Source organism: Phaenicophaeus curvirostris, chromosome 1 (genome assembly GCF_032191515.1).
Source record: "Phaenicophaeus curvirostris isolate KB17595 chromosome 1, BPBGC_Pcur_1.0, whole genome shotgun sequence".
Lineage (NCBI taxonomy): Eukaryota > Metazoa > Chordata > Aves > Cuculiformes > Cuculidae > Phaenicophaeus > Phaenicophaeus curvirostris.
Genome location: NC_091392.1, coordinates 65,356,338 through 65,383,400, shown reverse-complemented (window position 1 = coordinate 65,383,400; position 27,063 = coordinate 65,356,338). Strand labels below are relative to the sequence as shown.

General features: G+C 38.7%; 1 protein-coding gene and 1 long non-coding RNA gene across 12 annotated transcripts in view; one reads left to right on the top strand and one right to left on the bottom strand.

The window, feature by feature from the left end:
* The window catches only part of WNK1 (WNK lysine deficient protein kinase 1), a 104,570-nt gene that overhangs the window by 57,404 nt on the left and 20,103 nt on the right, over positions 1-27,063 (bottom strand). For all 10 annotated transcript variants that reach the window (XM_069860736.1, XM_069860693.1, XM_069860712.1 and 7 more), the window contains exons 2-4: positions 11,619-11,791; positions 7,690-7,910; positions 5,555-5,712 (exon numbers count right to left, since the gene is read on the bottom strand). In XM_069860736.1, the coding sequence (XP_069716837.1) occupies positions 5,555-5,712; positions 7,690-7,910; positions 11,619-11,791 (552 nt within the window). The remainder of the gene's footprint in view (positions 1-5,554; positions 5,713-7,689; positions 7,911-11,618; positions 11,792-27,063) is intronic.
* On the top strand, positions 372-11,454 carry LOC138722529 (uncharacterized). 2 transcript variants are annotated; one of them, XR_011337723.1, is made up of 3 exons: positions 372-528; positions 9,361-9,437; positions 11,398-11,454. It is a non-coding gene; the product is annotated as an uncharacterized lncRNA (long non-coding RNA). The 2 variants fall into 2 exon arrangements; XR_011337722.1 differs by having other exon boundaries at positions 9,358-9,437.

Sequence of the window (27,063 nt, the reverse complement as noted above, 5' to 3'; positions counted from 1 at the left end):
ACTGCATCCATATGGAAAGGAGTAAGTGGGTAAGTGGACTAGGCTAGACAATTATGATGCTTAACTTTTAGGATACTAAAGAAAAGACTAGCTTCATCTCAACTGACTAAACTGCAGTGCTTGGTAACTGCCTGGTTTGCAGCCAAGAGAATGACCTTCAATCCAACCAGTGAGCTTCAGTTCCCACCAGCTAGGGAAACTAAGGATTTTTAATCTAGTTAGACACTGCCAGCTCAAGTTACTCATTATGTACCTTGTTCCCTCAGGCCTTTTTTTAAGCTCTGTAGAACAGAGAATAAAAACTGTGCCCATTCTGGGGAACATTTTGGTATGGAACAACTTTTTTTTTTTAAGTCAAAATGCTTTTTTTCCCTTCTTATCTTAAGGTCAGCTCAGAAGGCAGCCATTTATTTACAGAGTAGAGGCTGGACTTCTGGTGAAAGCAAGCACAAGGACAAAACTTCACTTTGTCAATAAGCATGGAGAAAATTAAGCACAGAACACAAGTCCATCAGGAGAATTTAAAAGGTAAGTTTTTATAATGGGAAGGGGTGAAAGAAAAAGGAGTTTCCTGCTTATACTCATGATAGCTTATCAGTGTGTTTGAAACTGAATACAGTCTTATTAATTTATTTTGCATTGAACTTGTTTGGTTTTTTATTTTAGTGGTAGATATGTAAGAATGAGACAAATTTGCATAACAAATTCCATTAATTGTCTTTTTACTAGTCCTAGAATTAGTCAATCAACTAGAAAATTTGGGACAACCAAGTATTAAGGGCCGAGTAATCAGTATGTCTACAAACTTACACTGCAAAAAGAAATATTGAAGGAAATAGTGTAGAAATGACCAGTCTATACTACATCTGTGAGCAGTGACTGCAATGGGAGTAAGAGGAAAAAAAACCAAAACCAAACAAGCTAGCTTTTGAAGCAACTTTATGGGTTACATCAGTCTCAGGCTGCGACAAAGCACCTGAAGCTACTCCAAGTAGTTGTGCCTTCACTGCATTGCTTCCCAAACAGCCTAAATTAAGAAATTGTACTTAAGATGCCTGTTCTATAAATATCTCTGGTTTTCATTTAAATGCATGTGTAGCTCATTGCAAATATATCCTGTGACAAATTATTTAATTGAAATATGCATGTAACAGGTCAAAGAGTCTCCAGAGAGGAATGAAGTCAGACAGGGAAACCTTACTGAATTTTACCAAGATATTACATTCCTTTCTGTTGTGCAAGTAAGTAACAGACTTAAGTGTCTTGATTACATTTTGTATTGGAACTGACTACATTGTTTTGCTACGGAGCAGAATGGAAAGAAAAAAAAAGGGGAGGGGGGGGGGGAGAAGACAACATATTCCCTACTCTAGAAGTGTATCACACGAACAGTTATGTCTGCACAAGAGAACAGAGGAAAAAAATAAAATCACAGGAGCAGGCAAGACTACCCAAATAGCGTAGCTTATTCTCAATTAACTACAGGCTTCGATTTCTTTTCCCGAGACCAAGCAGGCAGCAATGAGTGCCCATTGGATGCATTCAGTCCCAGATGAAGACATACTGCTTAAAACTCAGAGGAGATTTCTCCCCTTTCTCCTGACCAATAAGGTCAAAATTCCAGGAGCTGCAATTTAAATATTTATTTATTTGAAGCTATTTCTAAAGAGCAGCAGAGGATGGCTTCAATGAAGACATCAGGGGTTTTTGACACAAAATTGCAACATTAGGAGTTAAAGAAAACAAAGGGAAAGACTAGGCTCCTTTAGGCTTGCTGGCAAGACATGCAGATTTCATTTTCCATTCTAAAGAAACTCCTAGTAAAATGGTCTGGACTGAGTGTGGTAGAAGGTGCAAGTTCAAACAGAGGTCAACACTGCATCAAGCTCCTGCAGACTTCCTCACCAGAGCCATGAAATAAAGTTCAGCGTAACACCATGAGCACTACAAATTGTGGACCGTTGTTTTTTTTAAGCCAGGCATTTACCCAGATTCTTCAAGTGAAAGAAGAACTCTTCTAGCTAAAGTAAACCAGAAAACCAATTTAATTGCACTTCTGTTTCTTGGGCCAGGGAAAGTCTGGGAACTTGAACCCAGCACTGCATTAAGGTAAAAGAGGAACTTTCCAGTGGGAAAGTGTAGACAATATCCACGAGCATCTAGCAAAGAGAGTCATGCAGCAGTGCTGTTATCCAAGATGTGAAGCAATAACTGCCTTGGCCAAAAATTGTCTCATCTCTAGGGAAGAACTTCAGCTTTTAGATCCGATATCTAGAGCTCTGCTTACTTAACTGTATTACTTAACCATAAAATTGCTTTCAACCATGAGGAAAGACCCTGAAAAGAAGAGGTAGAACACCCAACCAAGCACTCTGAGCAATCCTGGCAAACATCTCAACCCAATGCTGCAGTATCCGAGCATCTGCTAGAGCAATCTTTATCAGAAAAGATGCAAGGTCAAAACGCAATGTAGCTGAAGGCCACCCTAGAAGGGACCTACATACAGCCAAACTGGAAGTAAAGAATATAAGCTGGTAGTATCAAGCCCAGTCCTGACAGGACACCCTGGGTATTAAGACACTTTTTACAGGCTTCTACCCTAAGCAGCAGCAAAGATTTAAGCTAATGGAGTGTCTCTGCTTTTCACTAAATCTAATAGTTACTGCAAAGGGGGTGAGGGAAATCAGTTCATTTAACTATCACCTGCACTGCCTGTCTGCACCTTTTGATCTTACTGTCTTTGGAGTATCAGTAGTTTTAAGCTGACACATGGCATGATCTTTTATGACTGTCAATAGCAGACCATTATTACTGCCTTTTCTTCTGGTCTCGGTATATGCATCTAGGTGAAACATTCCTTTCATTTAATGCACAGCAGGACTACAACTGCTACCTCAAAACATTCCTAAACATGTCTAAAAGTAGCAAACCAAGGGATTGAATGGAAATGTTAAACATCTTCCACAAAAACCACTCACCTTCCAACATACATTATAAAGAAATGTGTTGGTAAGTACTGTTGCAGTCACCTTTATTTTCCAACTCCTCTCTGTTATTGATGGTTCACACACACTCCTTTTAAGTACAGAATTTCTCAACTGGCTCATCCCTCACCTACAACCACAGACATTGTCTAAACTTCTGACATCTCCTTTGAAATGAAAAAAATTTTTTAAATCTCGCTTTCTTTAAAAGGGAGCAAAGGACAACGGTAGAAAACTATATGGGTTTTTTTCACATGGGTTCACAGAGCTTTCCAGAGTGGTAAAAAGCATACAAAGAGAATTTTATTTCACTTTCATAGCATGGTTCTGCTTTCCACATTATAGAAGAAACACTGAATTCCGCATTACCAGTTAAGACAGGTTTTGGGCTTTATTTCCAGATAATATTGTCTTTTCTTCATTGAAAGCCTTCCTTGAAAGTTATTCACATTTTGTTTGTTGTTAATTGGTTTGGGGGTTTGTTTGGGTTTTTTTCAAATAAATTCCTTTGCAACTACAATGAAATAAACAAACCCAAATACGCTAAAGCACAGTCTTTCATTCTCTGCCTAGAAGCAGACAACTGTACATTTTATCTTATTTACCTTCCTGTCCTTTGCTCCTTCTAAAAGAAAACAAGGATTTCTCTGATCTCAAATCAAGGTACATTTTAGAGCTCTCAAGCCACAGATGAAACAGCAGAAAAACAAATTCAATGATTAAATTCAATCTGTGAACCATCAGTACCAGAGCAGAGTAGAAGGTAGTGTTGGACAGACTGAGAAGTTACCAGTATTATTCACTTAGAAATCCAACAACCAACCAAAAACAATAGGAAGAAAAAAGCATCAAGCACAATAAATAACTGGCAAATTGAATCCTGGTAAGTCTCTAGATAAGTTTGTCTGCTACAAGGCTTTCCAATTGCCAGGTACTCCACAGACCAGGAAAAAGACAGCTCTTTAAGACCTGGGGATTTCCAAACCTCAGATTGTCTCAAAAAGGTGATTCTCACCACTGCAGAATTCCTAGCACTTTTTAAGGAATAGGCAGAGCAGGTACATCAGGTATCTGTTCTGAGAAAAAGCATTCATCCAAATTATGCTTTGACTCTGGCCAAGACACGTGCACGAGCACAGCAGAAGATATCATTAAGACTGGCAAGATGCTTAATTTTCTTTCATTGATTCAAATAGCTTGCAGATAAGATTATGCTGCAACCAGAGTAAAAGCTAGACTTCAGCCTTCTTTTTCCCTTCCATTTAGAAAACTACAGGTAAGTCCACCAACATGCTCAAAAAAAGACTGCATATAAACTTATTCTAAGCATCTGTTAAAAAAAAAAAAACAAAAACAAAATGGCCATTTACCCCTTCCTTCTTCCTCCCGTGCCTCTCCAATGTTCCCTTTCAAAAAAGGGGATAATCTTATTTCACCAGGCCTTCCCTCAGAATTATTTACTTCTGACATGAAAACCCTTACTCCTAAATCCGTAAGTCCAGAATTATATCTGCCTTTTTATAGTGTGAGGCATGAGGAATGCCTTTTATTTTCCAAAGTTAAGCAAGTCATTCATTAAACCCTCAACTTTACCTTGATAGTACACATAAGAAGATTAACAGGAATTCGTTTGTCTGGAGATTGCAGAAAAAGTAACTTTTCTTCCTCTCTTTGCACATCTGCACCAATATTCTGAGAAATGCAGTGCAATTTTTTATTTCCCTAAGTGGCCACCTCAGCATTCTTTCTGGATGCTTGGATCAGAAGGTTGAATGTGTGCATTTTTCTTTTACAGCATTGGTAGAGTCATCACAATGCTGTTTTAGAGATTACAAAGTACTTCTAGCCACAACCATTCTGGACATTTCTAGCACTACAGTTCCGTTTCCTGCATTCAAGGTCTGTAGTTTCCATTTAAGTCTAGTCACATGGACAAACTCAAATACCTTGCTTACCTTAACAGCTTTATTTGGCTTCACTCGCAATGCTTCCACCACCACTACTACACTTATGAGCACTTTTGAGGGTAGAGTATCAAGTATTTCCACTGCTTAATGCTAAAAAGTGCAGCTGACACACAGTACCTAAGGGCCATCCGGAATTCAGTAAACGATTAACTTATAATCACTCTGGGTAACAATGTATGATTTGCCTTGGCAGGCAGCTAAGCCAAAGGGCTCTGAATTTGTGATCCAGCTTTATTTCAGAGAATAAAGTTACCAGCTAATCTTAAGACAAGTACTTCCACTATCCCCCAAGTGGTTTAGAAAATAATCTATTATTATTATTATGACGTGTTTTGTTGTGTTTGTTTTAAAAACCTTATGCAATATCTTCTTATATACTGAAGGAAGGAGTATGAACACATGTAAGATTTTATTTCCATTCACCTGTTTTGCAGGCTTCTGACTGTCTGGTAAGTTGAACCATCCTATACCTTTCCAGCCATATCAAAAAAACTCATCAGATTCTCTCTTCCCATACACACTTGTACAGTACCATGCTACCCAGCTGTACTCCTTTGCTGCTAGGACTAGTAGCTTCAGAATCTGTAGTGGTGAGATACTTACACTGGTCACTCGACGGTAGATCTGCGCAGCATTTTGGCACTCGGAATAAGGATACTCAGACGTGGCCATCTCTAGCATACACATCCCAAAAGCATATACATCAACGGACTCATCATATTTCTCCTCATACATCTCGGGGGCCATGAACTCTGGGGTACCTTAAATTAAAAGAACGATTCAGACTCTAAATGGCTCAAAGCGAGCAGAGGCTGCTGGCGTTACTCACCGCAGGGGGAAGTAGATGGGCAGACCTGTGAGACAAGAGAAAGTGGAGGCAAAAAGAAGAGGGAGGAAACCTTCAGTCACTCTATTGCATCAACATACCCCGAGTCTTCCATTGCAAGGCCTTTATGGAATAAGAATGGCATGAAAGGACTGATGCATTTCCTGGGTTTTGTGTAGAAGTATCAAAACAGATTGAATCACGCTGGGGTCAAATGAAGGAGAGGGGATAAGCAGAGGGGAAGAACAGTAGACTAGCCATAGGCTGCAAACCAAATACTAAGGAGAGTTAAGACACTTACCTTTTCTCCCTGTAAGAAAGGAGGCACATTAAACCTTTAAAAATTACCCGGCTGCCCTCTGCTGCAAAAGAAGTAGTATTGGCAAGAGCCCACGGCTAGTCTCTGACTTGGTGCTCTCCATCAACTTTTTGAAGTAGAGTGGTTTGGGAAAGGCCTTGCAATGAAAAACTCCATTGTCATAAATGTAAATCCTCATGAAGAAGACTATAAAAAGTAATTTTCTGCAAAGGCCACTCACCAGAGCCCTTTTCTTCACATACTTACCTTCCCACCTGCAGTATATTTATAGGCCTACTGCAGATACAGGCATTAGTGAGGGACATCCTACAGTCAAAAATACTCAGAAATACAGAGAGATTGAGTTACAGGCATAGAGCGCAAGATTCAACAAGTCCCATTTAAATAGTGTGCAGAAAATGTTTGCCCATTGAAGCATCACAGCATTCCCCCTGTAAGCAAAGGGACTGCAGGGTACAATCAGGTTTAAGCCAGAGATGCAAGTTTGCTTTTTGCAAATTTAACCACAGAATTATTTCCTGCAGACACCAGATTCAAGACAGTTTACAGATCATTCTATAGCCACATTACTCGTTTTGACCACGCTAAACCAAAAGAGATGTATTTGCAGTCATTTATCTAAAGGCTAACTGTTAACAGATAGGTAGATACAAAGTGGTAATCTGCCAAGGATAAATTTCATGATAAGTCAAGTAGGCTTAAGAAAATGTTTTTTTGACACTGTAAACTTTTCTTTCCTGTGAATACCTTGATGTGGTTAAGAAGCAGGAAATATTTCAGCGACAGCTTGCAAGACAATTTACAGGTATACACCATTGATCCCATCTAATCTAGCACAAGACTGTAGAGTAATACCGCATTTTAGCAAGCTCTAAATACTGAGAGCAACTTCATTCCCTGCAGTCTATCCACCCAACTATAAAAACAAAGCTGATAAAACCAATTCTTAAACGAATTCACAAGACTCTACTAGTTCCATCAAACCAATTTCTGAAAAGGCTGATTAGTGGATACATAAGAACAGAGCAAGTATAAGGCAATACTTCCCCAATGCATCCTCCTAACTTACATAAATCCACATTCCACAGATTTCCTGAGAAAGGCATTATACCACAGGCTGACTGTGATATAAAAAAAATAAATATATCTGCTTTCTTTGATATACCTCGTTTTCTGATTGCTCAAAGTGTAAGAGATTTAATATTAAACCCTGGTGACAAAATAAAAATTAGCTGTATAAATTAATGCTAGATTAAATATCAAAATACTATTCAGTCACCAAACTGCATTTGTATATTTCTTGAAGCATAACATTAAAGCTGAGATTTGTATGTAGCCAAGAGTGGTTTTATCAACAATGTTACACTAAACTGTTGGGCAGGGCAATCAATCTATACTCCAAAACACATGATGTTCAATACGTAATCTCATCATATCATCAGAACGACCTCAACAGTCAAGAAACAAAGCCAACACATTTTCAGCCTTTGACCATGTACCTTTGGAACCACATTTTTAAGGAAAGCTCTTAAAAGACTAACGTTTCCAAAGAGGTAGACTGGCTCACCAGCCTCCAGAACAGGAGAGGCTTACCTATCACACTTTTGGCAAAAGAAGCTCGTTTCAAGGTTGCCAGGCCAAGGTCTCCAATCTTGACTGATCCAGTAGGGCCAGTAATGAAGATGTTGTCACATTTTAAGTCTCTGTGAATAATGGGAGGAGTGCGTGTGTGTAGAAATTGCAAGCCTTTCAGTATCTGACGGCACCAGCTTCGCAGTACTTTAATCTTCATCACTTTAAATCTTTTCAAATACCTAATGAAAAAAAAGTAGCAGTAGATTAAACAGGTTCTGCCAATAAATAGTAGATTGTGCTGCTTCATTTGCTGTTCCGGCAAAAGAAAGCAGTAATTTAAAGAGTTGCATGACCAGCATGGAACCTAGCGACTACAATCTCAAAACAAAGTCACAAATTATTCTGTGGCAGCGTTCTGTCTCTTCTGCATATCCACTTAATCAGGAGAGAAAGCCTTGATGAAAGCACTCGTACCAATGCCAATGTAAAAATGCAGTATATTAATCCCTTTTACTTTAATTTCTTCACTTCAAAAGAAGATTTGGAAAATCAAGCTGCTAGGAATAATCCTGCTGTGAAAACAGATCTGTAAAAGTAATAGGGACACAGTTCCAGAAGGAAATCAAGTCTCAAACAGAATGTAAAGACAGGCACAGAAAAAGCCAAGCCAAAGGAAGGAGAGAAACTGAAGGAGGTTCTGGATCACATCAGCTATCACTTGAACTCTTGCTACTGACACAATCCTCATTCATCTCTCTAGAGCCTGTTTCAAAGATCACATGTCAGGGGAACTTCATTTCAGCATCTGGAATCCCTAATAACATTCTTGGTTTCAAATATGCTAGTCTACTGCCAGCTTCTTACTGCTAAAGGACCTGGGCCCAACCAGCACCCAGCATCCTGCAGTGTTGCTGTCATTTTTCTATAACATGGTCATGAAGAAAATCAGATGCCACTTAAAGGCAGAAACCATTTTAAAATGGAGGCATATATAAATACATAAAAATACGGACATCCCTACTATCCAATATGTTTAAAATTTCCACAGTATCACAGGATAACGCAGGCTTGAAGACACCTCAGGAGGTTCTAAGTCTACGTTTCTGCTCAAGGAAGGTCTAGCCATGAAGTCAGACATTGTTACTCTGGGCTGCATCAAGCCAAGTTTCCAATATCTTCAAGGATGGAGACTGCACAATGGCTTGTGGCAACCTGGTCTACTCCCTGACTGCCACCACTTAAACAGCTTCTCCTTATATTAGTCTAAATCTCCTGTTTCCATTTATGCCTGTTTTTAATTCTCCCAACAAGCACCACTGCAAACAGCCCGAGTCCTTCATTCACCGCGGGAGGCTGTTGCTAGGTCTTCCCCAAAAGATCCTCCTCTTCAGGTTGACCAAGCCAAGTTCCCCCAGCCTTCAAAGAGTAGGTACCCCAGCACCTGACCGTCATGGCAGCCCTCCACTGAACTTCCTCCTACTTAATCAACATCACACTTGTGTATTTTACACTGCAGTAGTCAACTCTTAAAAATACAAATATTTGATCTTTGCCCAGAATACAAGCAAAGATGAGAACAAATGGCTTTCTTAATAGCTAGATGTAATTAACAGAGACAAAAGGGAAACAGTTTGGCTTTCTGTCTCAATGGACTTTATTTTTTTTCTTTTTTCTTTTTTTTCTAAGCAGGAAGGCTGCTGACCTGTAGCATCTCGGGTCCAGGAGCTACAGGAAACTGTACAAAGCTAGCAGAGGTAGTTAGGAAGGTATGTGTCCTATCAGATAGCTGACACATTCACTTAAAGTGGATCAGAAACAAAGACTACAACAGCCTTAGACAAAACCAGTGGCCAAGACCTAGGTCAGATCAAAAATTGCTGTCATTAACAGTAACCCTAAGACTTAAAATAGACAACTATTGTTTCCAATATTTTAATTCCATGATAGCATACAATACCAGAAAGCAGTTAAATTCTTCACAATGGAGTTGTAGAACTTTTCCATTGGTATGCAGAAGTTCAGGGACTTTTCTTCATGAAAAATTAGAAGTTTGCCCAAGACAGCATTTGCAAAGAACCAGTCCACAATATTTTAGCATTATATATATGTATATATATATAAACATATACAAATACAAAAAAAAGAGGAAAGTTTACTTTAAGATATCTCCACACTTTCTTCTGTTCACTTTTTTACATCAAATGATAACAATGTCTACGTCCCAAGTCTCAAAAGAAGGAAGGTATTACTCATATTAAATACAAGCAACATAAACATACTGAAAACAGATACAGAAGTAATAGTAAGCCAAATACTATAAGCAAACACAAGCGTGCAGTGTAAATCTAGGAATAAGACATGTGTACATCAAATAATGATATTAAGCGCGTCGCATCAGAGATTTCCCATATCCCAATTTACCTGTCAAGTTTCAAGTGAAGTGGACAACAATAAACTAAATTGCATTTGTAACACAACTACAATAGTGGGGAAAACACCCATCCAGAAGTCTACCGTCTAAAAAAATTGTCAATTAAGAAGTCTATTAGTTCTTCCTGGATAAAAATTCCTTCGTATTCACAGTACAAAACAATCCTATAGCCAGCAAATTTGAGGTATCTCTTCCTACCAAGAGCCAACTTCATAGTTGTCTATCATTACTTTATCATCTTGCTTATTCCACTACACAGCAAGCCAATTCAAATACCAAAATCTGTGAAGGGGAGAAAGGAGTGAAAAAGGGAGAAAGTTAAATCTAACCCTACATATTTTAGCATAAAATGAGGTAACTTTAAAGGCATCTGTACAAAGCTGTAAAACCTTTTATTTATTACTGCTCTGAAAACAGCATATGAAGCAAGAGATCTATTATTTTATCTGAAATACCTTAAACAATCTCAGAAAAGTCTTTCCTGAAGCTATGGCTAAAAAGAAAGTTGCAGTATCACTAGCCATCCAGTACTATTTCAAGAGACAAACATTCCAATGTAATTCCAGTCCAGACTCCCAAAGAGCCATTTTCTCCTTCCTTAAGTATGTCCATTTGTGGCTATCAATAAGCATCATAAAAACACAAGACGTTCACAAGCTATTTTAACCAAACAGATTGCAAATTGTTTCCAGCTCCTACAGTCTGCTTACACATTTAGGATTTGAATGTTTCTCCAAGACTTAAATAGATACTAAATTAAGACAACGACCCACAATCAAGTTTTGTTTCCAGTAGATTAATGGCGACTTGATGCTGCAAACAAGCTCACAGCTCTGCAAGTTTCTACATTGCAAGGCAGAGGCACAATTTCAGTGTAACTCCTCAGAGGCTCCACATACCACTAGAGGGCCCACGCAGCAGTTTGATTTGCCAGTGTCTGCTTTTAACTCTGCCTTAAAAATAGACCTAGTTTCACTCAGGTACTTCACAGGTTGAAATTGCAGGTATCTGCATACTTTCAGATTTTTACTAGTTATTACTTCATGAAGTTTCAGCTAAACTTATAGGCAGTGGGTTTGGTGGGATTTTTTTTTCCTTTTTATGTACTATTTGTGCTGTAGTAACACCTAACACCTCCCCAAGGAGGCAAATTAACTTGTGCTTTGAACTTCACAAGCCAGTTAGTAAAATGGAAGGCAACTGGAGAGGAAAATGGAAGATTCTGAGAAGTTAAAATAGGCTTTGTCTTCCTGAGCTCTCAAAATGTGAAAAAGTTTTCTGCATGTGCTTTCTAGGACATCACAAGGAAGAATATGACAAGCTCGCTAATTTAAAGGATGTTCCACCATACCCAGCAGTGCTGGTAAGACTCTTCTGAAACAAGAATTTCTCTAAAGAAGTTTAGCCCTCAGCAAAAGGGCTCTGCTCTTATCTATTTTGTAATACCATCTATTTCTAGTGCTTCGATTTTGTGCAAATGATTCTTATATACTTTGACATGCCTTAATTTACTTACGTTTTCAATGTTCCAGATGTCATGAGTTCTGTCACAAGAACAATACACTTTTTCCCTTTGACTGTAGACTCCCAGGAATCATAGAACCTGACAATATTGGGATGCTGAAGCCCTTTCAGCATTCCAGCTTCCTCTTTAAATCTTTGTCGCTCTGACTTGGACAGCTTCCGATCCTAACGAAAAAGAAAAGGTGTGTCAGAAAGTTTGGCTTTATTTCTTAGTCAATTAAACAGCAACTTCAAAAAAAAAAGTTGGGTACAGTCAGTGAACAACTAAGAATCAGCAGTTTTAAATGTACCTTTGTTTGCAATTACCCTCAAATACTCTACTTGGAGGATATTTTATTATAGTCTTTTTTTATCGTATGTTTTTCCTTCCAGTCTGATTGCTCTCAGAGGTAAGGGCTGAGAGTCTGTAGATTATCTCCTCTTCCCCTACTCTAAAGGCATTACTGGACTTGAGGTGCAAGGGAGACATAACACCCTCAAATACTCAAGTATTCAAGAGTAGGCAAAATTGGATCAAAGCACCTCAGGTTGTACATAACAATCTTCAGATTTTCTGATGTCTATAATAGATTGGATTAACACTCCATATAGGGAGTAGAGCATCGAAACCTCTCTAACATATAGCACAAATTTGTGACTATAGAAGAATAAGGGAATTAGTTGGATTTTCTTTGATTAAAAGCATGACCTTATGACTGAGCAAGTTTCCTGTAATATAGCATCAAGGAAAACAAAAGCATAACTCATACTAAAGACAGAAAGCAATCTTGGCCAGAAAAAGATCATGAAAAAGCATTCCTGGACAATACTGTTGTATTATCTACCAACAACTGGCTATCAAGCATCATCAAGACTCTGAGCAGCTATTACCAGAATAATCTGCAGATCTCAGGAGAAAACAGCCTCCTTGCGTCATTCAATTGCATTACCAATGCATGGTCGCATTAGTCAGACTGATCAACTAACATAAATCAGACCCATATGCAGCTTGCATTAAAAAAAAAGTATTTCAGGATACATGCAGTGCCCAGAATTTTAGAATCATTGTTTCTAGCAATTATTTAGGAATAACCTGTGACCTCTGCCAAATCTGAGTAATAATTTTATGTCAATTAATTCTCTATTTCCTTTTCAATTAAAAGGAGGTAGTAAAATCAGGCAGGTTTACTTACACAGCCCACAGCCTCCTTTTGTCCTTCAGGCAGTGATTATTCCTCGATTTACAGGTACTGTGTTTTCTCAATACCATTCAGCATCCTAATATCTAAACCCTCCTATATTCACTTAGAAAAAGTTAACAATCTATGAGGTTCACAGCATGTCTGGACGTGGACAAACTTCATTTCCAGATAAAACTCCAGTTTTCAGAAGTGTAAAAGTCTTCAAGGCAGGTTTGAAATTCCCTCAGGGATTAGTAGTTTACTAGTGCCTATGAATGCAAATCACACACACACACACTTTTACATTTGCTTAGGAAGATGCCAAATACTTAAGTCACACAAATTCAGTCTACAGACACCAAGAGCATTCAATCCTGCAACTATTTCCTTGAAAGTATTACTTCAAATGGAAGTAATACCACCCCGATAGCTTTACTCTCATTACAATAAACAGGGTAGCACAAGTTCTGTTCAAAAGCAGTTAATCTTGACTGCTACAAACAGTCGTTGTACAGAAAAGCTGTGAGCTTCAACAGGTACATCAGTTGGACCATACACACGTGATTCTAATAAACACTCAATGCTTCAAGCAATGCAAAACTACAAAAAAAAATCATTCTTAAAATAAAGCAATCTTCTCAGCCTCTGCATTTGAGCCATATAATCTACAATTTAAAATAACCAGTGTATAGCTGTAAATACAATTGTTATAAATGGTAATTAAAACAGGGATACAACAATTACTTCTTATAAGACTTAAAATAAGCTATATAATAGGAACATCTGCACTTCTGTACAAAATCTTGATTTTTAGACATAAATTTGGATTAAATTTCCTTTATTTTGTGCATTCTGACAAGTTATCTACCACAAACACTACTAACCAGTTTTAGACTACACTTGACATTAAGTTCTCATCTTAATCTCTGTAAATCTAATCTCCCTTAAGGGCTTTATTCAGTTTTCCCTACCACTGTACTACCAACTCCAAATAGAAAATAACAAGTGACAATCGCCCTTATCAATGAACAGACACTTAACCAGCACGTGTATTTTGACTCATTTCTCTTTTTGGTCACAGCAATGGTAGCATCGAGTTCCTGCAAACATATCTATGACGTTCAAAATAGACACTCAACACTTAGTGCTGGCATTAGAAAAAACACCAAGACAGTGACAAAATATTAACTAATGCAATGCTTCTCTGGAAGTCACAGTTCCCTAAGGATTTGGGACAAGTCTGGGCACAAACACCAGCCAACACATTTCAGCCAGGGAAGACAGCTATGTTTTTGCAACCAAGGAAACATCACACCCTTCAGCAGCAAAAGTGAACATTAAACAGACCTGTAAGAAAAAGACAGAGAGGCCACTTCTTTTGTAACGCCAGCAATGTATACTACCTTTAACCACCCTCATTTCCTTGGATACATAACCCATTCACTTATCTGTAGCAGTTATATTTCTTTCCTATAAAGGAATACTAATGCTAGGCAACAGAAAAGGGTGAATATACTTTAAAAAAAAAACAAAACCACCCCTAGCATCCAGGAAAATACTAGATCTCACATACAATTATACCAACAAAAGGAATCTGTATACACAATGGCTGGTTATACTCGTACAGACTACATTCTAACACAACCTGCAGTGAGTTAGCCTAAAGGCTAACGTGCGATTTAAATCGGCAAGTGCACTTTCAGAACTTGAGTATTCCATACAGCAGAACATTAAAACATTAATTAGACAGTAAGATTTCCCAAACTGCATAGAGATGGACTAGAACAAAGCCCACCTCAAATACTACGTTTTGGCATACTTTGATATGTTAGTATGGGCAAATGTGACAACTTTATGCTCTTTCTTGTATGAAGAAGCAATTTAAGCACTTACAGCTCTGGAAATATCGCGATAAGCAAGAAAACAGAGCACCATATGTAGTCTGAGAGACTGAAAAAATGGTGCTACTAGCCACATTAGGTATGAATACTCAGGGAAAGGCCAGTGAATGAGAACATCTCGGTATCACAAGAAATCCACACACAAAGCTGCTGTACAACAGACCTGTATCAGACAGAAAGAAGTGATCATCACTTAATGAGAGTTTAGAAGACCAATTTTCAACAATTTGGGAAGGAGACAGCTTTCTTAAAGCTCAGTTATAAGTATATACTCAAAGACCTCAAAAAGCCCAGACGAGTTTTTCCACAAGACAGCCACTTGGGTCAATACTTGGATTCCACTGTGTCCTCTGAGAAGGAGCCTACAGGAATGCAGGACCCTCAGCTCTATCTCTACCCCTAAAGAGGAGTCAAAATGTTTGTGGCATATCATTCAAAATAAGCACATTTGATTAACTTATCTCAAGGGTGAATCAAATAAGCAGATCTATCCCTTGCAGCCTTCTTCCTGTAACTCATGGTGTAAATAGGTAAATAGATGGATCATTTCAGCATGAATTTGCTGTTTTCAAGAAAAAACAGAGGTCCTGCAACTTAACATTTCAGTATCGCAAAGTATAAGATTGATTAAACAAATGTAATGTTTTCTTTGATTTTTATTTTATTTTTAAATCAAACAGCTAGAAACTAAACCAAAGAGAAAGGCACATAAGATTCTTTTCTGTAAGCATGGGAAACTTGAACAATTTTACAAAGAAACCGTGACTTTCAGAACAGTTGATAATATACAGCTTGATATCCTATCCTTCAAAGACCAATTTGTTTCAGAATTCCTGCTAGTAACATTTAAAAAAAATGGACACACTCCCTCCTCCTCCCCCAGTCTTTTTTTCTATCATAATGAGGCAACCTTAGGCAGACAAGACAAAGTCCTAAGTCCAGAAGTTAGCAAATCACATTCTTGTACCTCAGTCAGTACATGCAGAGCAGATATAGCCCAGATATTTAAATATACACAAAGCTGTCAAACTGTAGAAGCTCTTGCTTCCTAAAATGGATTTAACTATCCCATAAAATGGCCAGCATTGTTCTTCCTGAACTGATAGCTTCCCTGGAGGACTTAAGTGTCACATCCCAATCACCAGACTGCCTGTCGAACAAACTGAAACAGATGCATCAAGCCCACTCCGTTCATTTCATTCATGCCTTTCCACCTACATTAAATTGTTTTGACAAGCCAGGACAAACAGCAAGGCTTCTCAACACGTGACCCGTGGCTCTGCAGTGCCAGGGGCCTGAACGGAGACAGGCAGCAAGTGAAACAATTGTTCAGCTCAGAACGATTCAATAAGGTTTTCTTGGCTGTTTCCATTTATCTGTGTAATTCCCTACTGATTTCTCTTTGTCAGGGAAGAGCTATCAGAGGTGTTTACATTACACAATGTAAAACAGAGACCTTGATCATTCATGATAAACCACGTATAGGTGTACTCTTTCACTAACATATTTAATTTACAAGAGTAGGAATTATGCACAGAACTGTTACTACCCTTTCTGTCCCTGTACCTAGGTGCCTTATGTAAATGCAAAAAGACCCAAAACAAAACAACCCACCTACCCCCAAGATTAGCTGTTGCTCCAAGCCACAAAAAGCAAAGCTCATCAGCAAAAAATGCCTATATTCTTTTGACAGTTTTTTTTCTCCCCACTCAAGGCTTAATATCTATTCAGCATCCTTAAAGAGGATCTAAATCAAATTTCAACTGGGCTGCTCACATACCCATTTGGTCTGAGTAATTTCTCATATGTTTTCCTTTTCTAACTTCTGACAGGCCTTCTGAGTTCTGCCCCACCAACACAGTGACAAAAAACCCAATCAGATCAGCAAAACACATGACACCACCCCAAGCAGTTGCAGAACCTGGCTCAGATACCTGAAGCAGCAGGAGAGCTGCCTTAGCAAGGCATTATACTCTCTGAAGCCCATGCATGTGCTTTTAATTCAGATCTGGCTCAACTAAGGGTCTCATCTCCACTGTCCATTTTTACTGACACCAAGTAGCCCAAGGTAAATCACAGGACAATTTAGTTGGCATTAAATGGACACAGGCAGACGAGACATACTGTGTTTCATTCAGACACATGCCGCAGAACATCAAGTAAGTGGATAGCAAGAGAAATATTCTACATGGAAGGAACCAAATTTGCCAACTCATGGTGTACATGCTCAAATCTTAATGTACAGACCAAATGAAGATTATTAATAAAGAGGAAACAAAGACTGGACACTACCTACAACACAAGTTTTACCAGCTTTCTACATTTCCTGCTGCTAGTTCCAGAAAGTTTATGTCGCTGTATTGCAGGGACAGTCAGCAGGTTGTCAGTTCAAGATTTTTTTTTTAATTACACTAGAACAACACTATGCAGCTTTTATCCAAAGAGATATAGCAGAAGGCAAACTACAAAAATTAGTAGCAATGAACTGTCTTCAAGTGATGCACTCTGAGAATGTATAGCCATGACAGACTTCAAAGTGCTGTTGAATTACAACCAAGGTAAATTATCTGCCTGTGCCGAGTTACACCAAACAGCTTTTACCAAGCTTTCCAAATGTCTGAAAATCTGAGGGGAAGACAGTGCTGCTCCCGGTCTATTATTCAGAGGAAGTAGTAGTATACAGAAGAGACAAATGTTCTTCTGTGTGCATTTCTGCAGTGTATGAGAAAGGCTTTGCAAGCCTTTTAGGCAAGGTTAATGAGGGGTCATCAGAGGAGAAGCTAGCAAGACTGCACTCTGATATTCAGCGCTGTTAATGGAACTGAGGCTTTGTGGGCTCCAGTGTTCTCATCCTGAAAAAATCTAGCAGCTAAGAGGGAAAATGAGCACAGTGACCATTGAGCTAGGTTAACGAAATATCAACAAAGAATGCACTGAACTAAAAAATCACCCAGCGTTACACAGTTGGTACCAAGAAATGGAAGTTTAAGTGCACAAGAATTGCATCTACTATTCTGTGTCAACATAAAGCACTTCAGACTTTCCAGCATTACAGATTAGGTAGGAAAGAGATAAAAAAAAGAAAGGAGAGGGAAGAGACTGTTCAAAATGCATCCCTGTACAGCAACAGACATGAAAACTGATCTAGGATCTTCACAGATACTTCCACCAGTATACCTTTCTAGAAACCACTGAACACAAAAAACTGATTAAATGGAGCTGAACAGCTGCTGCTCCGAAAGTATGCATGGGAGGTCTTTCTTTTCTAATTTTACAGTAGCATTTCTCAAACACTCAGAGTATTCAAGCACCCTGCTTGAGAGCTTAATTGTATAATACTAAGTTTGTAAAGTCACCTAAACCTTTAGCTAACCAGAGATTAATAAATCAGGTCTGAAGACCTAATGGAATACATTCAGGCTTCAGATAGCTCCTGCTTCATATGCATGCTTCTTGCTACAGCTCTCCTACCTTCCAATACCTTTCATGGGCAAGACTCAACACAAGACCGTAAGGCTTGATCCGGAAATTTGCACTTGATAATAATCTGGGGGCTCTCAGCACACTGGGGAAGATGATCAGCTGCCAAGATAGCCAGCTGCTCAACAAAGAGTTCAGAAAAGCAGTACATTAAAACTGTGACTACTGAGGACAACAAGTGCCAGATTAGGATACTCTGAAGTGATATAATATAGGAAAAGTCATCAAGAGTTGCTAGAACATAGCTGTCAATGCTCCCAGGCTGCACTCCACACACATATGGAGTAATACATTAAAGCAGACTGCCGTGCTACGCACTGCTTGCTCTTTAGATAAACCAAGTATTATTTCTCCTCCCGAAAATGCATGCATTAGTGAAGAGATTGGGGGTGGAGGGTGTTGTAAAAAAAAAATAAAAAGGGTGGGGGGAAAAGACCAAGCCAGAAAATCTACTCGCCAAAGACAAAACCAAAAAAAAGAGTCAGGCTTCCATGCCATAAAGCTGCAACATCCAAAATCCTCTTTAGCTTTTAGGAGGCTAGGTATGTATCAAGCTTGAAACTCCTTAACTACTCCTCCCAGGTCATACATCCCCAGAAAAAGCCCTGCAAAGACTTCAAGAAAGTTTCTAAGAACAAAGGGTTTGCTTGCTTGCTACTTCACTGCTGCTTCCTTATCCACACTTAGGGAATTCAGAAATCCAGACCAATCTCTGCAGCTGCACGTAGTTTGGGCGAAGGGAAGAATATAACACACACCCTCTTCTTGGCATAAGACTGCAGGAGTCCCAGAACATGACTTAAAATGGAAGGAAAGCAGGTAATAATTTCAATACAAAAGAAACAGTAAGCAAGTCTAAGGAAATTGGTATTTCTGCATTCCAGATGCTGGTAACCAGTACTTTTCCGTCACTTTCCTCCTCATCTTAGTTTGAAGATGGAAGACAAAAGTTCCTGGGGATGTGTAGCAGACTGAAACCCAAGTTAACCCTCACTCACTGAAAGCACAATTTCACATTGCTGCTTGGCAAGACGTCACAAGAAGTTTTATATATGCTACAGACAGTCTTTGTGAAGCGTGCAAGTAAGCTTTAAACAGATAGCATTAAAGTATAATATACATGCCTAACACAACGCAAAAGAGCAGGCTTAAAGTTACCTGTTATACCTTTTAAAGTTCCTGCATAAGGGGTATATTTTTTGCAGGCTTCCTCCTACACAAGGCACTCAAAATGTTTTAAGCTTCAGGAAAATACACAAGCAGTCAAGGTAAACAAAAGTTTGAGGTATTATTCACGTTAGTCACACAGTTTCCTGGTCAAAAGCATCCACCTCTACATTCTCTTCTCTATTTCCATTTCTGGCGTTTCAATGCACAACAATCTCCTGTGTAGCGTAGCACAGCACAAAATTCATTAAAAGATGCAGGCAATCTGTTAAAAACAAACCAAAAAACAACATTGCTTCTTCTCCTTTCTGCTACCAGTGATACAGGTAAGTGACACAGTAATTGTAGGCAAGTTTATTGCTGCTGTTGGAAGGTCAGGAAGAAACAAACTACACATCCTGACAGAGATGATACTTGGGTAAACTGATGGCAGGAGGAAGAAGAGGAAGGAAATGAAACTCCCAGTTTTCAGAGAGAAGGGGAACAAACAGAAGCCTTTATCAGTAAGGATTTTGTCTGAAGAAGTCAATTATACACATATCCTAAAAGAGTAGACAGCTGAGTAAGCTTCAGAAAATAAGAAACACAACTTTGTCTTAACATTGAAGGGGAACTATCTGCAACTAAAGCCTATGTATGCGACTGAAAGATATTAGCGCCGCTCCCCATTTTACCCTGTGATCGCTTGACCATTTTGATGAAGCGATGATTCATCACCAGAAGGGAAGGGGGAGAACACCACCAATAATTATATTCCTCTGATGTGGTCACTTTCCATTCTTACATATACAACAGCACCTCTGCCAGCAGCAGCAGTAGCAGCATCTAAAACACCTGGTGGCAGCAATGTCATAGACTTAACCTGTGCTTGAAGACACATGGTCAGCAAAAGTCTCAGGAACAGAAAAGGCATCAGAACTGAAGTGTTGCTTGCCTGCATCAAGTTCTAGCATCACTAAGCATAACTGACCTGTAATTAGCCACAATTATACAGTCCTTCCAGGTCTTCAGCTAGAAAAAAAGAGTTGGCTAAATGTTCAAGTCCCCAGGATCCCATAGTGCATGAGAACATTTAAGAACAAGTCTATTGCTAATATTGTTATGGCTGTACAGGAAGTAAAGAATAACTAGAACATGCAAAACCAAAGATGCTTTAAAAAAAATTTAGGAACACTGTATCAGAGACAAGCTCACTAACTTGGCGAGATATAAAGCCATTCTACCTCAGCTCCTCACATTGCACAAATGGCAGAAGTGACAGAAGTTTAAGGAGCATACAAATACAATGTGCATCATGAACACAGCAGCAGAAAAACACTTGTTTCTCTGCAGAACAACAGTAGATCAGAATGTTTCATCTTCATATAAGATCACAAGAAATATTAAAGTATGACTCCCAATAACAAAGTTTATCTTTTGTTACGCTAGCACTAGGGCAATTTTTATTTTCAGCAATGCTAAAGGCAATAAGCCACTACACTGATGCATTTCAATAACATGCATAATACTAGATGAAAGGCTCATGCCAACTGCTCATCAGGGATAGACAGATGCAAGCATGCTGCTCAGAAAACTGGGCAACCGGCTACACCTTAAGTCCCTTTTTAAAAGACAACAACAGAGAAGGGAATCTGTGCAATGACAGAAGGGCTAGAACAGTCTGTGTGGCAGGCAGACTTTTAAAGAATTCATTCAGTGTAGATTTTTAGGTTTCCACTTTAATTTTAAGAAGCAGGAATATGACATACCTGGCAGTAAAGCACTTCATTTTTCCCAGGAAAATCAAACATCAGCAAAATTGCACCACCTGTGAGTCTATATTGGAATACTAGCTTGTTTTCCAGACCTGTGCTGTGTGTGAATACACACACTGCTACAAATTGATACTACTACTCTCCCCACTCTCTCACATCAGTGCATTCAAGTAGCAAATAGGCCAGACTGAAGAACTGAACCAAATTCCACCTCAACAACTAACAATGATTAATCAGTACATTGCCTAATACCACAATTTCCCTTGGGAAACGTTCACTCTTCAGAATGCAGTCATGAAAACTACATAACAGCTTCAGAATAAATTAGGAACTGCACTCATACTTCATCAAATTAATTATGTATTTTCCTTCGATCTCCACACAACCAGTAAGAAAAAAATTTAAACAGTAGATATGAAACCTATGGCTTAGACATGACCTCTTCTGGAATCTCTCAGGTCCTCAGGAATCTGGGCTAAGAATGGCAAGCAACTGTTTAGGCTTCTGTCGTTTCTATTCTAGGGTTGTTCTAGGCAGTATTTGTGTTTCCTCACATAGAAGTCTGGAAAAATAGATGGCTAGAAGTTTTATTCATCCTGACAGGCTGAACACAAGGGACAGTAATAAAAACAATGGGTTATAAAAAAATAATCAGTATTAGAAAAGAGAGGTCATATATTTATTTGCACTTTAAAATTGCTATTCGATCTATGGAAGATAAATGGGTAAGTTTGCTATCTGATACCAGTTCACAATAAGGCTTGTTTATTACATATGGCTTATTACAGAATGAAGTGTTAGCTGAATTGAATTCTTGATGAGCTATTAACCAGCTGGGCCATCTTGTCACTCAGCTCAGACACCTCATTAGAAGTTTTAAAGCTCATATCAATTCTCATTTTGCACTGAGATGCTTTGTCAGTGAGAGGGAAGGTATACCAAAACCAAATCATTTCAGTTTAACTTTACTATGAAAATCCAGTTCTCCATCCAGGGGGTGACAATACTGCAGGAAAAATGCCTCCTCCGCAATCCACTCTGCTTACCTTACAAATTTATTAACTCATTGCATCAAAGAGCAACTGAAGCTCTTTGTTACATGTATTTCTGTATGACCACAAGGGGCCTTTTATGAGTAGGTACATGCCTAGGACACCAGGGTGAATCCTTAACTGATTCCAACAAAGGTGCATCAATTTAGAGAATCAAAGAACCACTACAATTCTTCATCCTACATACTTCACAAAGCTATCGGCAAAGGGGAAGAGCTAGCTATATCCACCTCTCAGTATGCTGAAAAGTTCCATCTATATGCTAGTTGGAAATGATACAGAAGTGTCAAGATTACTCCAAAGATTTACCAATAGCAATGAAAGTAGGAGCTACACAAGGGCAGCTTCTGGGCCTCTGAGTAGTTCCATTGCAAAAATCCCAGCATAAAGCCTACTGGTAATAAATTTAAACTGCCTACATGAGTATTTAAGCAGCAGTCCCTGCGAGACTGGTGCCCCACTCCTCCAGTTACAAAATGAACTCACATCAGCCTACAGCATACATTAGCTTCACGTTTACATACAACATGATACATATATTGCATATGCAGCCTGATGACGCTAGAGGAGCTACTCTTCGCAGCTTTGCTTCTTTTTCTACAAACACATCCAAAAAAGTACTTTGTTTAATTTACAGTATTGTGGATTACTCTCAGTTATGACAGGATGACAAACGAAGTGTAGGCCAAGTACTGGCAGCCAACAGAAAATCCTTATAATAATCCCTGGAGAACTCCATGCCAGACAGCTCTCATTCAGAGATAGATCTCTCATTCAGTCATCCTTCAGGGATCTATCCTATGTCCTCTCAAATAATTGCCAGGTGTTCCACATGGTCTTGCAAGACAGAAATCAAAAAAAAAGGGATCTCACATACAGAAAGACTAAAGAGTTCTTGAAACAGCGAGTCTTATGGGGTGACCAAAATTTGCATTGTAGATGAGGTTTCAGGAATACCTTGCATAAATACCAGTGCTAGCATTTCACAGACATGGAAGTCCTAAAACATATTGGAGGAGCACTTGTTTTTATCAGTGATGCAGTCTTCTTGTGATCTACTAGAGTGCCCATCTTCACCTCAGACTTCTCATAAAGGGAAGCAATAATAATTTTTCCATACTTACCTGACAGGTCAACATATGAAATCAGGTTCTTGCATCACTCGCGTGTTTATTGTAGACTTTCACAATGATACCATATACATTAGAGACATCTGTGTTTACAACACACTGCATACATCTCCCTTGGCAAACACCATACAAGATATAGATATAAAAAGCTACTCAGAAGTCAGAAATATTTCAAACAATATCAAATGTACCACTAACATGTAAGCTTAGAAATACGCACCTTGGCTTTCACCAAGCAAGGAATTTGAGCATAGTTGAGTTAAGAGAAAGAAAAAACTCGCATATTTAACAGTAGGTAGGTAGAGGGGTGAACAGCTAAGAATGGCATGATGAAGCATATTCTGCACCCAGAATCATAGCTGGCTTTACAGTTCAACCCCAAATAATTTTAAAGTTAGTTAAATGTAAAAGAAAACATAGTGCAATTGAAATGCAGATGGAGGGTAAGTCAGCTCCTGTTATCTAATGCACCACAGGACATAATACATAAAAACAGCAAGTATTTTGCTATACAGTAAATCAAGGTAACGATACACAGACCACTGACACAAAAGAACTATCTCTGTAAAAGCTGAAAAAAAACACGTTTAAGTGTTGGATTGACCTGCAAGAAAATGTTTTGACAACAAAAATTTAGTTTTGTAAGATAGCTAAAAGATTATCAACAAAGCAATCTCCAAGATGATTCAAAGCAGAGAGCTAGGGAAAAATGCTAGAGAAAGTTTAAAATGAATATTCAGGTGGCTTTTTTCTTGGAATTTAGGGACTACATATGGTAGTACTGCTATTGGCAAAGTTACTCAGTATTAAACTATGAGCTTCTTTTTTTTTTCCTGCAGAATACAACTGGGACTACCCCGCGCCGCCAGAAGACCAAACATGACCTAGAAGACCTCAGATACTCGCCATAACCTAACTATGAATCAGCTATTCAAACTATTACAGCTTATCCAAAAAGTCTGTTTCTCATTACATTGTGCTTTAGTCACATACTGTCTGTCCTTGGTCTGGTGCCACTTTATTCCAATTGTTTCAACAGGAACACACTGAAGGAATTTCTTGAAGAAAAACTGTAACATCCAAGGATGTCATGGTTCAAAAAGCCTACCTTAAATAGGTTATCACAACCTGTAATAAGCTTCCTTGTTTTCAATTTACCTCCTACTTTGTCACATTGAAGAACTCCACCTGCAGTTCAAAATTAATTTTAGTTGTGAACTAAAGATCATCATTTTTAAAGTTTAAAAACTCAAATACCCTTTTCCATACAGTGAAATGTCTGGTACTGTGCATCGCATACCAAAACTATTAATGGTGGATCACGTTTAACACTGAAAAAGTTTCCTGAGCCAAAAAGTCATCTAAAAACACATTTAGCATCATGACTCCATCTAAAAGATGCTCTTACACATTCAGCAGGTCTGTGTGCACAATAAGCCATGGAAACTAGAATTTAAATAAAAGTAGGTTCTCAAAAAAGCTGCTCAAGTGTTCTGGTATGGCATCCCTTTCTTCAGCAGCAGAAATTATATTTCTGTGGGGATAGGAATAGGGAAGCTGATTTGAGACATTCCATAGTTCTGTTTAAATTACATTTCTTACGCTACGACAAAACCCCCAAACAACATTGCAGTAAAACTATTTAGATTAAGCTAAAGACAGTAACGTCTTTAATAACACACTCAGACCTGTTTTTAGCCTCAAATCCACTAGTTATTACTTTAACAAGTACATAGGCTTATTCTTACTAAAAAGTCAAAAAATATCTCTCTCCTTTTTGGAGACAACTGAGGCTACACAAGACCCGTTTTTCACAGGCAGAGACAAGATCCAGATAGAACTCCAGACAGATACCCAACAGAGCAGCCATATTCATTTTCAGAATAAGAGCCTTCTGTCCAGCTGCCAAGCAACAGAATGTGAGCAGAAGCAGAACAAAGTCCACACAGGCAGCAGTCTGGAAGCACCTGAGAATCAGTTCTTTTGCCCACCCTCCATTGCCACTCTTCCATTCTCTTCAATTAAGTCAGAAATAAGCCAAGTGCCAAGATAAACTTCCCAATCAAAATTCTAATGTCTGAATGCTTGGGATCTAGAGATATTGATGAAAACCTCACCAATTCTTTCTGAAAAAAAATCAGGTAGCTTTTTATTTTTGTCTCTAAGATCCTACCACTACAGCATAAAATAATTTTTCCACAGGATAGCTACTATGCAAGCAGAGACCTCAATACTTTCAATGGACAGCTGTGTGAAAGAGTCTCTTGGGAGTCCAATTCTAAGACCTCTTTTGCCACGGGATCAAAAGGTGTAAGTGTCTTTAGATAGTTATAAATTCTGAAAACATAAGAAAATTCTTAAGACAGTTCTTTTGTTACCACCACAGGGTTTTGTGCTTAGAATTTCAAGTCTCTTAGCTGGGGCCACAAAATTGAATTCTTACAAAAGAGGCAGAGAAGGGTGATAAGTACGTTATCCATTCCTTATTTTCTATTTGCGTAGCAAGCGTCATCATCTGCTGCTGCGGCACCTCTGAAATACTGGAAATAGGCTTCATTAGCCAGCAATAATATTAGAGTACAGAGTAGCAAGTTTTAAAACTCAAAATTTATGATTAACTGCATCAGCACCAATACTTAACAGCGGGCAATTGTGAAAGAGAAACAAGACCAACAGGCTGTCCAATAAGCAGGATCTGGACAGATGAATCAGTCTCCAAGTTACCGTCCTATCTTCAAAGCTGTTAGCAGGCTAAAAAATTTACGAACAGGCTTCTTCAAAATGAGTTGCAACATATCTGCCTATCAAAAACAGACATTCACCCTTGTGATTTCACTTTGCAAGTAATAAAATCCAGACTGCATTACAAACAAAGAACTCCAGTTCCCTCCGCCTGCTTTCTCTTGCCCTGAGCGCTTTGACTGTAGAGGCTGTTAGCTTTTTGATGCTATTTTAATCTCTCCTGTGCTTCCAACAAATGTTGGATCTCACAGAAGCTTTCTTGTGATTTGCTATTTCAAAGTATGCTTTCCCAGATAGACTTGGTCCACACTTAGTCACCTTCCGCTGAAGGTTCACATAACTAACTGATTTGGCCCTCCATCTGCAGAGCAAATTAATGCTCAATACAAATCAAACCAAGATAGCCTGAGCACTTTCAACATACTAAACTGCTGACTCAGTCTGAATGACTCCATTTCGCAATTAGTCACACATAGAAGGCTTTAAAGTAGAAACCGAAATTTGTGCCACTATGAACTCTTCTTATCTCAACCGACTTCAGTATGCCTGCATCTAAATAAGGACTGCACAAGACAGCTATTGATAGTGATCAGCTTTGTAGAAGCAGAATGTTTTCCTCCAAAATTCATGTTCTTTCCAAAGACAGGCACTGGAATGGGATAGTATTGTAAGAACATGGTGAAACCTTAAGACAAGAGAAGAGACTATGGCTACAAGTGCCCAGAATTTCATTTTTAAAAACAGAGTGAACAATTTCCAGGTATTCCAAGAGACAGCTGCCTTTTTCCTATTATAAGTTGCTGACAACCCTTCCTTCCAAAGCACTTCCAAGTTTCCACTTCCCAGGAGGAGCAAACAACTTCAGACATAGCAGAGACCTGGCTCTGAGCTAATTAAAAATGAATTCTCATACAATGAGCAGAATACTGAACACCAGATCAAAATTAAGTGCAGTCAAGTTCTACTCTGATTATAGCTATGTTTAGGTCATTCAGGTTTTTTGCACTTGTCTCATTTACATACATGTCTTAGGACTTCTTGCCCTTCCTCC